A 17,866-nucleotide genomic window follows, 5' to 3' on the forward strand; every position below is an offset into this window, starting at 1 on the left:
CTTGTTTTTGAACTTTGTTTGGGTTGGTGTAGACATAAATTTAGAGATAAATTAGCCCTGTACTAATGCCATAGGTATCCACCAACTTCTCTCAACTCTGACTAGATAGAGTTGTAGTATCTTTTTTTTTTTTTAAAGTAATCTCATTCTGTCTCACAGGATTGAGTACAGTGGCAATGATCTCAGTTCACTGCAACCTCCACCTCCTGGGTTCAAGCAATTCTCCTGCCTCAGCCTCCCAAGTAGCTGGGATTACAGGTGCCTGTCACCACACCCAGCTAATTTTTTTTTAATTTTTTTTTTTTTTAAGACAGGGTTTCACCACATTGGTCAGGCTGGTCTTGAACTCCCGACCTCAGGCGATCCGCCCACCTTGGCCTCCAAAGTGCTTGGATTACAGGCGTAAGGCACCGTGCCCGGCCTTAAAATATATTTTTAGTAGAGATGGGTTTCACCATGTTGGCCAGGCTGGTCTTGAACTCCTGACCTCAGCTGATCTGCTCACCTTGGTTTCCCAAAGTGTTAGGATTACAGGTGTGAGCCACCACAGAGTTGTAATATCTTCTAACCCTGTACAAGCTCTAAGAATTTTTCAGTTCATAGCTCTACTGTAGATGTTCTTTTCTTGGTGGTTATTATTTGCCTCTCCTCCTGGACTTTCACCTGACATCATTTCAACTTATTATACATTTTTATCCATTTAGTGTATTATCAATTTCAGTGGTCATTTTAAGTCCCATATAATCTGAATTCCCCTGTGTATTATCTAAAACTGGGAGTTCATTCAGCTGACTTCCGTGTACTTTTGACATTACCCCCATTAGTTCTTGAACACTTTCTTTCTAGCACAAGTTATCACAAGTTCGCCTTGTGTTTTTCCTGTCTAGACTTAGAATTAGCTGTTTCTCCAAGAAGCTCCAATTCTGTTAATAGAAAATGGTATTTAGACACTAAAGCCTGGGCTGTGAAGGCACTTATTGTTCTAAGTATTACTTTTTTTTTTAATCTTTTCTTTGTTGTTAGAGCTAGAGACAACTTTTTAAAATCATGAGTCTGTGTTGATATTTCCAATTAAAATGGACAATTAGAGGGATTTTATTTATTTTTAGAGACAGGGTCTCAATATGTTTCCCAGGCTGGAATGCAGTGGCTATTCAAAGGCACAATCATAGTGTACTACAGCCTTGAACTCCTAGACTCAAACGATCCTCCTGCCTCAGCCTCCAAAGTAGTCGTGACTACAGGTGCATGCCATTATGCCCAGCTAGAGAGATTTTATTAAACCTCTTTGATTTTACATATGTTTATGTCTTTTTTCCTCTTACACTAAAAAGTTTTATTCCTAATCATATTTTCATATGTTATTTGCTTTATATATCTTTTTAATTAATTAATTAATTAATTATTTTGAGACAGGATCTCACTCTGTCACCCAGGCTGGAGTGCAGTGGCACTCACTGCAGCCTCCATCTCCCAGGCTCAAGCAATCCTCCCACCTCCATTCCCAAATAGCTGGGACTATAGGCATGTACCATCACACCCAGCTAATTTTTGCATTTTTTGTAGAGACAGGGTTTCCCCATGTTTCCCAGGCTAGTTTTGAGCTCCTGGGCTCTTGAGTTCCCAGGCTAGTCTTGAGTCTGCCTGCCTCAGCCTCCAAAGTGTTGAGATTATAGACCTGAGCCACCATGCCCATCTTGCTTTGTATGTTATAGAATAATAACTGCAGTATATATTAAGTACTTTCAGAACTACAACATGAATATTGCTATTAATAGCAAAGTATTGAGTGAAAGTTTAGACTTCTTTATAATTCTCTTAGAATATAGAATAAATATATCTCAAAGATTTTCTGCTTCTTGTAATGGGGTACTAGCTTATATAAGACTAATTATTTTAGATGACAATATGTGGTAAAAATATTAAAACAAAAAGTATTTAATAGAACTGGAAGATGATATAAAGCATGTAAAACCTGGAGAAGAATTTCTCCTGGAAAGAATGGGACTATACTTGGTGACATTTTCATTATATAGTTCTGCATCTTCGAGGAGCAGCACAACCAGAATTTAAGCAGAACCTCCATCTTACTGGCCTGAAGGTGGATGTCATTTGGAAAGCCTTTCCAAATCCTTGGCTGATACCTGAGTACATAGGTGGAACAGAGACTCCAAGGAGCTTGGCAGGAAACAATAACTGAAAGGCAGAAAATCCAGGAGAAATTTTAGCTGTTGCTTATCACAGGAGAACAAACACTAATCATTAAAAAACTGAAGTGGCAAAACCCCGTCTCTACAAAAAATACAAAAATTAGCTGGGCATGGTGGTGCACACCTGTAGTCCCCGCTACTGAGGAGGCTAAGCTGAGGTGGGAGGATGAGCCCAGGAGGTTGAGGCTGCACTGAGCCATGATTGTACCACTGCACTGCAGCCTGAACAACAAAGTGAGACCCTGTCTCAAAAAAAAAAAAAAACCCTGAAGTGATTATATTAATGTTAGACAAAATACTTTTTAGAACAAGGAATATTAAGAAGGATAATTCATAATGATTTTTAAAGGTATTTCGTCAAGAATATATTACAGTCCTGGATGTATATATAATAATAATGCTACAAAATATATGAAGCAAAAACTGGCAGAAATGAAAGAAGAAATACACAAATCTACAATTGTAGTTGGAGACTTCAGCGTCCGTCCCTCTTTTAGTAATAGAACAAGAAGATAGAAAATCAGTAAGGACATAGAAGATGAACAATATCGTTAATGAACTTTACCTGATTGGCATTCATAGAACACTCTACCGCATATGAGTAGAATATGTGTTCTTTCAAAGTACACATAGAACATTCGACAAGACCATAAACTGGACCATAAACCTGTTTCAATAAGTTTAAAAGGATTGATATTATACATAATAAGTTCTCTGATTAATTAGACTTAAATTAAAAATCTATAACAGAACAGTGGCTAGAAAATGCCCAAATACTTGGAGATTACATCATTCAAACACAGTAATCTGTTGCTGCCTTTGAAAACCACCCCAAACTTTATGGCAAAAACAACTGGTATCTTATCTGTTACCATTCTGGGTGCTGACTGTGCATTTATTTTATTTTATTTTATTTTATTTTATTTTATTTTGAGACCATCTCACTCTGTCTCACAGGCCAGACTGCAGCCTTAGCCTCCTGGGCTCAAGCAATCCTCCAATCTCAGCCTCCCGAGCAGCTGAGACTATAGGCATGTACCACCAAACCCAGCTAATATTTTATTTTTATAGAGGCAGAGTCTCGCTATTTTGCCCAGGCTGGTCTCAAACCTCAAATTCCTGGGCTCAGCAATCCTCCCACCTCGGCCTCCCAAAATGCAGGGATCACAGAAGTGAGCCACCATACCAGGCCATCTGGTCATTTCTTTTGCTGATTTTGCCTGAGATTACTCAAGAAATTACATTTGGCTAGATGATGGGCCTGAAGGCTGGGCTCAGCTGGGATTGTTGGGCCTTTTCCCAGTGTGGTCTTTCGTCAGCATATAGGTTAAACTGGACTTCCCCAGCATGATGACAGCATATTTCAAGAAGTCCAGTCCACCTACTGAGGGTCCTCTGCTTCCATTAAATTGGCAAATGCCCCACTAGCAAATCACATGGACAAGGCCAGAATCATGGTGGGAGTGGACTGCATAGATACCAGGAAGCATGATTCTTTGGGAACCTTTAATATAACAACTTACCACAGTTGGTGTGACCTTGATTAAATCATTTTTCTCATCTGTAAAATGGAGTGTCAGGGCTAGGCAGGGTGACTCACACCTCTAATTCCAGCATTTTGAGAGGCCAGGGCAGGGGTATCATTTGAGGCCAGGAGTTTGATACCAACCTGGGCAACATAGCAAAACCCCACCTCTACAGAAAATTTTAACATTAGCTAGGTGTGGTGGCATGTGCCTCTGGTCCCAACTACTCAGGAGAAATTCTAGGTTACAGTGAGCTATTATTGCACCACTGCACTCCAGCCTGAACAGCAGAGTGAGACCCTGTCAAATAAATGATAGTTAGCTAGATCGAGTTTATGATATTGACCCCTAGAATTGCTTTCTGGATTAAATGAAATACAAGATGATACAGTTCCTAGTACATATGATAAAAGCTGTTTGGAGCTTTTTTTTCTTTTTAAGGTACCAAAGATGGAGTAGTATCTTTTATTTACCAAGTACTATTATCTACCATTATTGATGCTATTCTACAAGTAAAGCACTGTCCTAGACAGTAGTGTAATACACACAGTTCTAGTCTGTAGGGAAGAGATATGTTGAAGGCAAATGAATTAAGTCCAAATTAGATTTACAGGCTTTAAAACTATCAAAAAATTTCATAAATTCAACTATAGCTTGACACTTATATATGCTTATGTTAAATTTTGTGTTAAAATCTAGGTAATTGTGCTTATAAACCAAGATTATGTATCCTAAAAGAGCTGGATTTTTAAAAATATTATTTTTAAAAGCTCTACCTCTTTAAAGGTTCCAAAAATGATTTGGTCAAGTAGTATCTGGAATGCCATCAAGTTTACAGAGAGCTATGTTCTGAAAATTTTTAATCAGTTGGCAAATCATGAAAATTCATTTGAAAACACTAGAAAGTTCTGCTTTTAGACAATTTTTAACTTATAAGCAACTGAAATCCTAAAGGGAAGTTAGCAGTGTTTGATTCTGGAACCGCAGTCTAAATCTGAGTTGGCAAATACCATGTTTATCGCTTGTTTGGTAAAATACTGACAAAATAAATCTTATAAAAACTAGATCTTGAATAGCTACTTTAAAACCTAGAATGCACTGAATACTTCTCTCTTTTCTGCTTCAGCAACAAAATGACTTGCATATGTGATTTCTAAGAAAGAATTTGTTTACTCTTTTAAAAAACAAAAATAAATTTCATTTTTTAAAAATGAATACTAGAGGTCAGTCACAGTGGCTCACACCTGTAATCTTAGCATTTGGGAGGCTGAGACAGGAATACCACTAGAGGCCAGAAGTTCAAGACCAGCCTGGGCAACATAGTGAGATGGCTGTTTCTACAAAAAAATTTTTTAATTAGCTGGTCATGGTGGCATACACTTGTAGTCCTAGCTACTGGGAAGGCTGCAGTGGGCGGATCACTTGAGCCCAGCAGTTCGAGGCTACAGTGAGCTCTCATCATACTACTGCATTCCAGCCTCGGCAACGGTGAGACCCTGTCTCTTAAAAAAACAAAAGCAAACTAGAATGGTGCTAGGACAAGTGAATATCTATATTCAAAAGAAGTTTAACCCTGTTAAAAGATAAACTTAGGCACTTTAAATTTTTCTTATTTGAGAAAATAGTGATAATTAATTGGGCAGCACCAGATCATACGCAGTTCAGGGTTCCACCAATGGAATGCCAGAGGAATGCTTTTATAGGGTGAACTCAGAAGCAAACAAAGCAAATATTTGATTGGTTAAAGTGGCACAGTAGTAACTTTTTTTGGATCATTCCAGTGGAAAGTTTCTAATTAGAAGGTAGTTGGCAGTTTTTGATTGATCAAGCTTCAGTTTTGTTTTACCATTTATACTGAGTTGAGTTTTGGTTTGCTTATATAGGAACCCAGAATGTTGGAGCTGCCTCAGTTTAATGACCTTCCAGTTAATTATCTTAACAACCCCACTTTTTATCATATACACAAACTAACTCAAAATGAACACCTAAATGTAACAGCTAAAGCTAATAAACTTATTAAAAAAAAAAAAAAAAGGCCAGGCGCAGTGGCTCAAGCCTGTAATCCCAGCACTTTGGGAGGCCGAGGCAGGTGGATAACGAGGTCAAGAGATTGAGACCATCCTGGTCAACATGGTGAAACTCCGTCTCTACTAAAAATACAAAAAAAATTAGCTGGGCATGGTGGCGCGTGCCTGTAATCCCAGTTACTCAGGAGGCTGAGGCAGGAGAATTGCCTGAACCCAGGAGGCAGAGGTTGCGGTGAGCTGAGATCACACCATTGTGCTCTAGACTGGGCAACAAGAGCAGAAACTCCATCTCAAAAAAAAAAAAAAAAAAAAAGCATGGGGTAACTCTTTGTGGCCTTGGATTAGCTAACACCAAAGCCTAAGCAGCAAAAGAAGGACTAGATAAAAGACATCATCAAAATTTAAAACTTTCATGTTTCAAAGGACACTATCAAGAAAATGAAAGATAGCCCACAGAATGGGGGAAAATATTTGCACATCATGTATCTGCTAAGAGAGTTTCTTCTAGAATACATTTAAACTCTTACTAATAAAAAGGAAAAGAAATTATTTAGCTTAAAGATGGGAAAAGGATCTGAATAGACATTTCTCCAAAGAAGATGTACGAATGACCAATAAATAAGCACATGAAATTATTCTTTTTTTTTTGGAGACAAAGTCACACACTTGTCACCCTGGCTGGAGTGCAATGGTGCGATGTCAGCTCACTGCAACCTCCACCTCCCAGGTTCAAGTGATTCTCTTGCCTCCGCCTCCCAAGTAGCTGGGATTACAAGCACCACGCCCAGCTAGTTTTCTGTGTTTTTATTAGAGACAGGGTTTCACTATGTAGACCAGGCTAGTCTCGAACTCCTGACCTCGTGAGCCACCGTGCCCAGCTTTAAGATTCTTAACATTGCGCCGGGCGCGGTGGCTCAAGCCTGTAATCCCAGCACTTTGGGAGGCCGAGGCGGGTGGATCACGAGGTCAAGAGATCGAGACCATCCTGGTCAACATGGTGAAACCCCGTCTCTACCAAAAATACAAAAAATTAGCTGGGCATGGTGGCCCGTGCCTGTAATCCCAGCTACTCAGGAGGCTGAGGCAGGAGAATTGCCTGAGCCCAGGAGGCGGAGGTTGCGGTGAGCCGAGATCGCGCCATTGCACTCCAGCCTGGGTAACAAGGGCGAAACTCCGTCTCAAAAAAAAAAAAAAAAAAAGATTCTTAACATTAATAGTTATCAGGAAAATGCAAACAACAGTAAGATACCACTTTACACCCACTAGGATGGCTAGAATCAAAAGGAAGACAGTAACAAGTGTTTGCCAGAATGTGGAGAAACTCATACCCTACTGGTGAAACCAAATGATGTGGCCACATTAAAAAACAGTCTAGTATTTCCCCAGATGGCTAAACTTAGCATTACTTCATGATCCAGCAATGCTAGTCCTATGTATATACCCAAGAGAGATGAAAACATGTCCACACGAAAATCTGTATTATTCATAATAGCCAAGAAATAGAAACAACCTAAATGACTACCAACTGAGAAGTGGATAAACATTATAATGTTGTATATCCACACAACAGAATGTTATTTGGCCATTAAAATGAATGAAATGCTATACATGTTACAACATAGATGTAAAGAAGCTATTCATAAAAGACCATGTATTCTATTATTTCACGTAGGTTAAATGTCTGGAATAGGCAAATCTATAGACAGAAAGTAGAATAGTGGTTGTCAGGGCTGCAGAGAATAGGGGCTTGGGGAGCAATAGGTAAATGGTATGTGTTTCTTTTGAATGTGATCAAATATTCTAAAATTGACTGTGGTGGTGGTTGCATATACTATGAATATGCTATAAGCAATTGAATTGCAAACTTGAAATGAGTGAATTGTATGGTCCTAAAAAAAAAAAGAAAAATGCTCGCTTCGGCAGCACATATACTAAAATTGGAACGATACAGAGAAGATTAGCATGGCCCCTGTGCAAGGATGACACGCAAATTCGTGAAGCGTTCCATATTAAAAAAAAAAAAAAAAAGTTGTATACCAAAAGATCTTTGTCATCTGAGCTATATGTCAATAAAATTTGACCAAAAAAAATTATGAAAAGAATAAGCAGATTTTTATAAGAGTATTTACCAAATTGAATGCTTCTAAGCCAAAAATTTCAGTTACCTTATATAAAGATTTATATGGTACCCTAAACGATTGAATTGTGCACTTTAAATGATTCAGATAGCAAATTTTAGATAATATGAGTTTTACCTCGATTTAAAAAAAAAAATCTATTTGCTTAAAAACATTAAGATAAAAATATTAATTCAGCAAAGAAAGCTCAGTGAAACAAGTCAGAACACAAATCGTTTTTCATATCAACTCCCCAAGCAGAGAATTCAGAGAGAAATCAAAATTGTATACCTACTGGGCACAGCTGTTTACACCTGTAATCTCAACAATTTTGCAGGCCAAGGCAGTAGGATTGCTTTAGCTCAGGAGTTTGAAACCAGCCTAGGCAAAAAAGTGACCACTCTAGCTCATAAAAAAAAAAAAAAAAAAAAAAAGGGTGGGTTGTGTACCAAAAAGTATCACTGGAGTACAGTGGCTATCTATTCACAGCCATGATCATAGCTCACTGCCGCCTCAAACTCCTAGGCCAAAACGAGCCTTCTTCCTCAGCCTCCTGAGTAGCTTGGACTACAGTTACAAGCTACTGCACCAGCTCTAACTTGTTTTTCCAGGAGCCCCACAGAAAGCCACCAACTGAGAGTCCTCAAAATTAACTTAGTGGAACCTTAAATGTTAAGGAAGAGATCAGCACTTGCGTATATGAAACAATGAGGCTGAATGTATTACTAAGCAAAAGAGAATGACACAAAACACATTCTGTCTGAACAAAGCAAGTGTTGTTATATAGGGTTTTGAGAAGCTTGGATGTGAGGGATTGACAGATTTCCAAAACTAGGAACGTTTAAGGGATTGGCTCACTGTTAGCCTTCGTGTTTAGAGTTTGGAGAACTAGCAGAAGCAGAAACTGTCACAGATTGGCCGAGTTTCAGAGGCATGGCTGTTGGAGCAAAGCAACAGTTACTGTCAGATCAGGAGTGGTTTAAAACTGGTTCTGTGGTTACTCGTTGATGATTTATGGAACAAGGGCTAAAGAATAAACAGTTACTCCCTTTCTTGAGTTTGGAGAATAGGAACTTTTTATTCTCAATCTCTACTGTTTCTACCAGCTACATCATAAATTTAGTTTAAAAGCAAAGATACTACTGTTAGTCAACAAACAAGTTAATAAAGGCAGCCAGGTCAAAGGGGGAATTCTTTAAGCTTGTGCTGAAGAATGTTAGAATTATTAGAGAGAAGTCCTTTAATATTAAAAAGTATTATTATTAAAGAGACACAGTAGCTTATAACTCAGTATCATTGAATGGCAGTATTTCAAAATTAATTTCATCTGAATTGATAGAGCCTGTTCAGTCTTTTCTTGGAAAAATAGAAGTGCTGTTACATAGAATATTCATTCAAAAAAGGTTATTGAATACAAAGTTAGCTGAGTGTGGTGGCACTGAAATCCCAGCTCTTCAGGCGGCTGAGGCAGGAGAATCGCTTGAACCCGAGAGGTGGACATTTCAGTGAGCAGAGATTGCACCATTGGACTCCAGTCTGGGCAACAAGAACAAAACTCCATCTCAAAAAAAGATTACTGAACATATAACAGGAGAATAATGCTGAATGCTGAATGTTAGTGCTCGAGTCTTAAAGGAGCCCCAATTATATAAAACAGGCATACTTAAATAGCTAACTATAATTTAGTGCCTATCACATTATAATTAGATCTATATAGAGTGCTACAGGAGCAGAGAAAAAGGAGTTATTAACTGCCTAAGGACGGTGGAGAAATACTTGGAAAAATCTTCGTGGAAAGGTTTATATTTTGAATGGACTGTTGATAGATAAGCACTCACCAGGCATCAAAAAAACAATGAGAAGGCATTTACAGAGGGACGGGCATCCACACAGGCTTGTGAGCATGTGACAGATCGGAGGAACAGCAAGTGGGACAGTGGGGTGGGAGCATAGGGGCTGAAGAAAGAAGTAGTAGAAGGAAATAACTCAGCCAAATTGTGAAAGATGTTTTTGTTCCTGGTTAAGAATTAGTTAATTCTTTAGATAGAAGTCATGGAAGTTTTTAAACAGGAAAGCAACATGATGAGGTCGTTCACAGACTATAAAAGATGGATTACAGAAGAGAAGACAAAGTCCAGGAGATGGGTTAGAAGGCTACTGAAAATGCTGGATTTTGGGATGTTCTGAGGCAGTCTTAGGACAGGAAAAGGAAACAGACCTTATCACTCTTGATCTTTTCCTATTCACAAGCTATATTTGATTTATCATCATTACTGTGCCCTTGTCAAAAGGCAAGTATGTGCTCGCTTCAGGAGCACATATACTAAAATTGGAATGATACAGAGAAGATTAGCATGGCCCCTGTGTAAGGATGACACACAAATTCATGAAGCAGTCCATATTTAAGGCAAGTATGCCATCGTTAGGAGGCCCTGATTCATTTCTTTTGTTCATGTTCTCTGTCTCTCTGCCTCTCTCTCTGCCTCTCTCTCTCTTTCCTCCTTCTACCCACTACCCTCCCTCTTCCTTCTTCACTATCTCCCCTCTCTTCCCTTCTCCTCTTGCCCTGATCCAAGTGAAAAATTAGTGTCTGTGCCGGGGAAGAATTGGTAGTGAATATCAAGATTGTTCTAATTAATAGATTAGGAAGAACTTAATTAATTTGAAGGGAAAAGCTTTGATTTCTTTTTTTTTTTTTTTGATAGGGATATAAACAAGAAGTTTATGATAAATGGTAACTTGGCTGGGTGTGGTGGCTCACATCTGTAATCCCAGCACTTTGTAAGGCTGAGGCTGGTGGATCACCTGAAGTCAGGAGTTCAATACCAGCCTGATCAATTTGGCAAAACCCCATCTCTACTAAAAATTCAAAAAGTAGCCAGGTGTGGTGGTGTGTGCCTGTAATCCCAGCTACTAGGGAGGCTGAGGCAGGAGACTTGCTTGAACCCGGGAGGTGGAGGTTGTGGTGAGCCAAGATTGCACCACTGTACTTCAGCCTGGGTGACAGAGTGAGACTCCATCTCAAAAAAATAAAAAACAAAACAAACAAATGGTAACTTAAAAAGTAAAAGCTGAGTTTCATTGCCACAGTAAATAGAGTTGTACAAAAATATGTCTGCATGTGAACAAAGCCTTGAGAAGATTTGCCATGCAAGACTGATAGGATCATGTATGATTCTTTTCCTGTTAAGTAATTTCCTTTCACGACATTTTCATGACAGTTTTTTTTGCTCTGTCACCCCAGGCTGAAGTGCAGTGGTGCGATTTCGGCTTACTGCGACTTCCCTCTCCTAGGTTCAAGTGATCCTCCCTCCTTAGCCTCCTGAGTAGCTGGGACTACAGGCCCATGACTCCATGCCTAGCTAATTTTTTTTTTCTTTTCTTCAACTTTTAAGTTCTGGGATACGTGTGAAAGTTTGTTATTAGGGTGATGCAAAAGTAATCATGGAACATGTGCCATGGTAGTTTGCTGCACAGATCAACCCATCACCTACGTATTAAGCCGAGCATCCATTAGCTGTTCATCTTGATGCTCTCCCTTCCCACCCATCACCCCGTAACAGGCCCCAGTGTGTGTTGTTCCCCCCCACCCATGTGTCCATATGTTCTCATTGTTCAGCTCCCACTTAGAAGAGAACATGCGATGTTTGGTTTTCTGTTCCTGCCTTAGTTTGCTGAGGATAACGGCTTGCAGCTCCATCCATGTCCCTGCAAAGGACATGATCTCTGTCCTTTTTATGGCTGCATAGTATTCCATAGTGTATATGTACCACATTTTCTTTATCCAGTCTATCATTGATAGGCATTTGGGTTGATTCCCTATCTTTGCTATTGTGAATAATAAAAAGCCTTGATTTCTGACCATTTTCTTGGTTCTCTAGATAATTAAATTGAAAGCTGAAGCCCGGCTGGACCTGCTAAAGCAGATCGGTGTTTCTGTGGACACATGGCTAAAGAGTGCCATGAACCAAGTAATGGAAGAACTGGAAAATGAGCGATGGGCCCGCCCTCCTGCAGTGACCAGTAATGGCACTTTACACTCGGTACAATTTCTTTTCTTGGATATAAGTTGATTTTCATTGAAGGATGCTTTGACTCTGTAGCCAAACTTAATAACCAAAGTTTTTTAAAAAGATAATAGTTTGCTAGTGGTTTAGGTTTTATTCTTCGGCCTATCACTAATTGATTTAAAATTATTGCAGGAAAAGAAAGAGAGGAAAAAATGGGTGTATTTTTTTAATGTGTAATGAAGAATGTATTATCACTGTTTGGGTTATCAATGCCCATATACCAAACTCATTATCCCATTCATAAAATAAATATGCTTGTGTCTGTAAGTAATAGAATAGAAAGCAATCTAGTGTCTCTGAAGTTCTTGGAGGTCTTCTTTAGTGAAAAATGAAAATAAACATCCAGAGATTTGTACAAAGTCTTAAAGAAGTGAAAGGAATGCTCTTCTTAGTGTGTGGGCTTAGTCTGAAGGTGACTTCAGATCTTGAAAACTGTTAAGCTTTCATATTCTCCTCATATAGAGTTTAGGTGAGTTTTAGAGACAAGGCCAGGACACAGCTTAAGTTTCTTACTTCAAGTCCAGGGCTTTTTCCACTCTGATATCATCTGGTTCAACCTTAGTTTTTCATGTTGGATATCTAAGTACCAAAAAAGTTGGATGATTTGCCTGATATTACATAGGTGGATGTGTGATGCCTCGCTAGTCAGACTAATGTAATTCCTACTGTCACCTCCTCGCCCATTACTCTCTGTCATCCTGTTTATTTCCTTAATAGTATTTATTGCAGTTTGAACTTCCCTTCTTTATTTGTTTTCTTTTGTTTATTGTCTGTCTTCCTCTCTAGAATGTAATTGCCATATCTTTCTGGTTCCCTGCTCTGCACAGCAAAGTGCCTGGCACATAGTAGGTTCTTAAATATTTTTTGAAGGAAGGAATGAATGGTGGATGGATGGGCAAGTAGGTAGATGGAATAGTGGCAAACTAAAAGCTAGAACTCTAATCTCCCAACTTCCCACTATCTTCATAGTGCCTCTTTAAAATGATTGTGCTCTTCAGATACCAGGCAGTCTTGCTAGAGAAACTGGCCAAAGTTTTAAAACATTCCTGGAAGTTTTGTCTATTTTTTCACATAACATTCTGATTTTCTAATGAGAATATACTTGCACATTTAAAAAGGATTGTGTGTGGGTGTACATTTTAAGAAAAAACAATCTGCTGAAGCTTTATTTTTATTTCACTATTAATATTCATCTAGCTGGAGGGAAAAAGAAACATCACCCACTTGACTTTGGAATTACAAGTGCTTCCCTAGTTGTTATTAGAACAGAGTTGCTCTGACCAGGCATGGTGGCTCATGCCTATAATCCCAGCACTTTGGGAGGCCAAGGCAGGCAGATCATCTGAGGTCAGGAGTTTGAGACCAGCATGGCCAACATAATGAAACCCCGTCTCTACTAAAAATACAAAAATCAGCTGGTTGTGGTGGTAGGCATGTGTAATCCCAACTACTCGGGAGGCTGAGACAGAATTGCTTGAACCCAGAAGACAGAGGTCATAGGGAGCTAAGATCACGCCATTGCACTCCAGCCTTGGTGACAAGAGTAAAACTCCATCTCAAAAACAAAAACAGAGTTTCTCCATCTCATGGAATATCTCCTACTATTGCACCTTCATAATGCCAGTCTACTTCAGATTGTTGTAGAGTTTTTGATGACAGCAAATTCCAGGCCCACTTGTATGGAGGATATGTCATTTGAGATGGTCCATGAAGAATTTTAGCAGGAGATAAAGAAAAAGGGCTGTTCTCAGTGTGAAGGGAATGAAGGAGCTGTGCCTAGTACAGTAGTAGTAAACATTGAATAAATGAATATTTTTGAGACCTGTCTGAAGGAGCTGTGCCTAGTACAGTAGTGGTAAGCATTCAACAAATGAGTATTTTTGAGAATGTCTAGAGACATCACTCATCTAGAAACATGTCATGGCCTCTGTGAAGAAAGCATTTTGCAATCCCATCCCACGTTTTTCTTCCCCCTAGTCAATCTTATGGAGCCTGCATCTTTCAACTGAGAGATTACATTTTGTGGAAGATCTACTAATAATATAAATAAAGGAGAGACGTAGGCACAAAATAGCTTAATGAGGACCCATATTTATTTAATCCGCTTTTAAATAATAGCACTAAAATTATTTAGAGGGGGTTGTATCTCTTCATACTGACAGCTGGCTGGCTGAGGAACATGAAACAGAAATACACATTCTAGAGGCCAAATTATTTCTTCCATTACAGGTGCCAACAAAAGCATTTGTCATCTGGAAAACATGATTAATACTACCGTTAGACCTTAATAGTGCAACTGAAAAGTGCCCTGTGGAAGATAAGTGTTTTAAAAAAGACATATTATAGAATAAGGAAGGAACTATACTTACTTAGGTATTAACTCTGCTTTCTGTATCATGCTATGGTATAGAATGTAAGACTGGAAGAAAGGAATACCAGAGTATAGCAACATTGTTTTTTGGGGTTTTTTTGTTTGTTTGTTTGTTTTTTCCAAGACAGAGTTTCAGTCTTGTTACCCAGGCTGGAGTGCAATGGCGCTGTCTCGGCCCACTGCAACCTCTGCCTCCTGGGTTCAGGCAATTCTCCTGCCTCAGCCTCCTGAGTAGCTGGAATTACAGGCACGAGCCATCATGGCCAGCTAATTTTTTGTATTTTTAGTAGAGACGGGGTTTCACCATGTTGACCAGGATGGTCTCGATCTCTTGACCTCGTGATCCACCTGCCTCGGCCTCCCAAAGTGCTGGGATTACAGGCATGAGCCATCACGCCCAGCCCCAACATTGTTTTTAAAGGAAAACAGTCCACTGACACAGTTAACTCAGTTGCAGTTGGCCGGAGCCTGCCTGCAACTTCCCCTGTTAGATTGCTGCCAGCCACTCCATCAGCCCGTGTCACTTGCCCTCCCTTGTCTTAATTGTCCTGCTTCTCTTACTCAAAAGCCATACCAAAATGACAATCTGACTTTTGAAATTATATTAATTTTACAATAGAAAAAGTTATATAAGTAGATTATAGAAAAAATTTGGAAAATACAATACAGAAGAAAATGATTAGTAGAGCTGTCCTTATAATAGCAAAAGTAGCAATATGGTGTATTTCCTTATTTTATTTTTTTAATTGATATAAAACTATGTATATTTATGGTGGACAACATAATGTGCATTGCTGGTTTATTTGTTTGTTTGGAAACAAAACAACTATTGCCCAGGCTAGAGTGTAGTGGCACTGTCAATGGCTCACTGCAGCTACAACCTTTCGGGCTTAAGGGATCCTCCTGCCTCAGCCTCCTGAGTAGCTGGGACTACAGGCACATGCCCCCATCCCCAGCTAATTTTTGTATTTTTAACCACGTTGCCTAGGCTAGTCTCAAACACCTAGGCTCAAGCAATCTGCCAACATTGACCTTCCAAAGTGCTGGGATTACAGGCATGAGCCACCATACCCAGCCCATATTTTTATTCTTCTCTTTTATTTGTGAGCCACTATGCCCAGCCTGTTACTTTATTTCTTACATTCTCAAACTATAGCTGATAATGTTAACATCACTTCCCTGTTTTCAGCTACTTTCGCCAACTAATGTACAAAAGCAAACTGCCAGTCTACCCTGTTGTACAGCCTCCCTAAGAGTATGAACATCTACAGAGTTGTATATAAATTCTGACTCTACTCATTGTGAAGACCATGCTGAATAATGATGTTAGAAACAAGGGTAAAATAAGGAGTTCATGAAACTGCTGTGATCATATGCTTTGGCTGGGTCATAAACAATAGGTATATATTTACCATTTTAAGAAACTGACAAACTGTTTTCCAAAGTGGTTATACCATTTTACAGTCCTATCAATAGGGTATTAGTGTTTCAGTTGTTCCACAATGTTGACAACACTTAGTACAGTCAGTCTTTTTAACTTTAGACATTCTAATAAGTGTGATGTTGTAAATCATTGTCATTTTAATTTCTATTTCCCTAATAATATTGAGCATCTTTTCATATATTTGTTTGCATCTTTATATTTTCTTTGGTGAAGTGTCTGTTCAAATCTTTGTTTAGTTTTTATTGGGTTTGTTTCTTTTTATTGCATTTTAAGAGTTTATATTCCTTATACAAATCCTTTATCAGATAATTGATTTATATAATTTTCTCCTAGTCTGTGGCTTATTTTTTCATTTCCTTAACAATGCCTTTCAAAGAGCACAAATTTTTAATTTTAATGAAATCCAACCTACCAATTGTTATTCTGTGGATCTTATTTTTGGTGTGGTAGCTAAGAAATCTTTGCCTAAAACCAAGATCATAAAGATTTTCTCCTAGGTTTTCTTCTGGAAGTTGTATAGTTTTAGGTTTTGCATTTAAATCTATAATTCAGCATGAGCTCATTTTTTAGTATGGTAAACAGAGTAAGTCAGAGTTTTTTGTTTTTAACTGTCCCGTTTTTGAACTTTTTTTTTTTTTAACTGTCCTTTCTCCACTGAATTGCCTTTGCATTGTTGTCAGAAATCAGTTAATCAAGCCTGGGACAGTGGCTTATCTCTGTAATCCCAACACATTGGGAGCTGAGTGGGAGGATCACTACAGGCCAGGAGTTTGAGACCAGCCTGAGCAACATAGTAGACCCTGTCTCTTAAAGAAAAAAAAAAAAAGACAGTTTTCAACTAGCCAGGCATTGTGGTACATTCATGTGGTCCTAGCTACTCAGGAGGTTAAGGCAGGAAGATATCTTGAACCCAGAAGGTCAAGGTTACAGTGAACTATGATTGTGTCATTTTACTCCAACCTAGGAAACAGAGCAAGACTTTTGTCTCTTAAAAAAAAAAAAAAAAAAAAAAAAAAAGGCCAGGTGTGGTGTCTTACACCTATAATACCAGCACTTTGGGAGGCCAAGGTGGGTAAATCACGAGGTCAGGAGCTCAAGACCAGCCTGGCCAACATGGTGAAATCCCATCTCTACTAAAAGTACAAAAAATTAGCCGGGCGTAGTGGCAGGTGCCTGTAATCCCAGCCACTCAGGAGGCTGAGGCAGGAGAATTGCTTGAGCCCAGGAGGCAGAGGTTGCAGTGAGGTGAGATCATGCCACTGCACTCCAGGCCTGGCAACAAAGCAAGACACTGTCTCAAAAAAAGAAGAGAGAAAGAGAGAGAGAAAGGGAGAGAGAGAGAGAGAGAGAGAGAGAGAGAGAAACAAAGAACAAACGAACGAACAATTAATCATGTGTGTATGGGTTTATTTCTTTGCATTTTGTTCTTCTCCATTGATCTATTTGTCCAGCTTGATGCCAGTACTACACTGTCTTACTATAATTTTATAATAAGTCATGATATCAGGTGATGTGAGTCCCCCAGCTTTCTCCTTTATCAAAGTTATTTTGGCTATTCGAGGTCCTTTGCATTTCCATATGAATTAAAAATTGGTTTTCTACCCCAAAAAGCCTATCAGGATTTTTATTAGGATTATGATGACTCTATAGATCAACTGGAAGACAATTGCCATCTTAACAGTATTTAGTTTTCTAATCCATGAGCATAATATACTTTCATCATTTATTTAGTACTTTAATTTCTCTCAGCAATGTTTTGTGGTTTTCAGTATATAGATATTGCACATCCTTTGTCAGACTTACCCGTGTCATAACTTTTGATGCTATTATAAATGATTTTTAAAATTTCAATTTCTAATTGTTCACTGCTAATCTATAAAAAATACAGTTGATTGTTGTATATTGATCTTATATCCTGCAATCTTACTAAACTCACTTATTCGTTCTAGTAACTTTTTTGTAGATTCTATAGGATTTTCTATATAATCATGTAACCAGCAAATACAGTTTTACTTACTCCTTTTCTATTTGAATTACTTTTTCCTTCTTACTGTAAAATTGCTGAACAGAAGTGGGGTGAGAGTCAACTTGCCTTGTCCTT

At 38.7% G+C, this 17,866-nt stretch overlaps 1 protein-coding gene and 2 non-coding genes across 6 annotated transcripts in view; all 3 read left to right on the forward strand.

Moving 5' to 3' along the window:
• The window catches only part of FCHSD2 (FCH and double SH3 domains 2), a 299,879-nt gene that overhangs the window by 257,346 nt on the left and 24,667 nt on the right, over positions 1–17,866 (forward strand). For 3 of the 4 annotated variants that reach the window (XM_003923427.4, XM_074400964.1, XM_074400965.1), the window contains one exon: positions 11,762–11,923. The exons of the other annotated variant lie outside the window; for it this stretch is intronic. In XM_003923427.4, the coding sequence (XP_003923476.1) occupies positions 11,762–11,923 (162 nt within the window). The remainder of the gene's footprint in view (positions 1–11,761; positions 11,924–17,866) is intronic. 4 annotated transcript variants of the gene reach the window in all.
• On the forward strand, positions 7,671–7,777 carry LOC120364743 (U6 spliceosomal RNA). Its single transcript, XR_005579891.1, has one exon. It is a non-coding gene; the product is annotated as a U6 spliceosomal RNA (small nuclear RNA).
• Positions 10,180–10,286, forward strand: LOC120364741 (U6 spliceosomal RNA). Its single transcript, XR_005579889.1, has one exon. It is a non-coding gene; the product is annotated as a U6 spliceosomal RNA (small nuclear RNA).

The sequence above is a fragment of the Saimiri boliviensis genome, chromosome 6, assembly GCF_048565385.1.
Source record: "Saimiri boliviensis isolate mSaiBol1 chromosome 6, mSaiBol1.pri, whole genome shotgun sequence".
Classification (NCBI taxonomy): Eukaryota; Metazoa; Chordata; class Mammalia; order Primates; family Cebidae; genus Saimiri; species Saimiri boliviensis.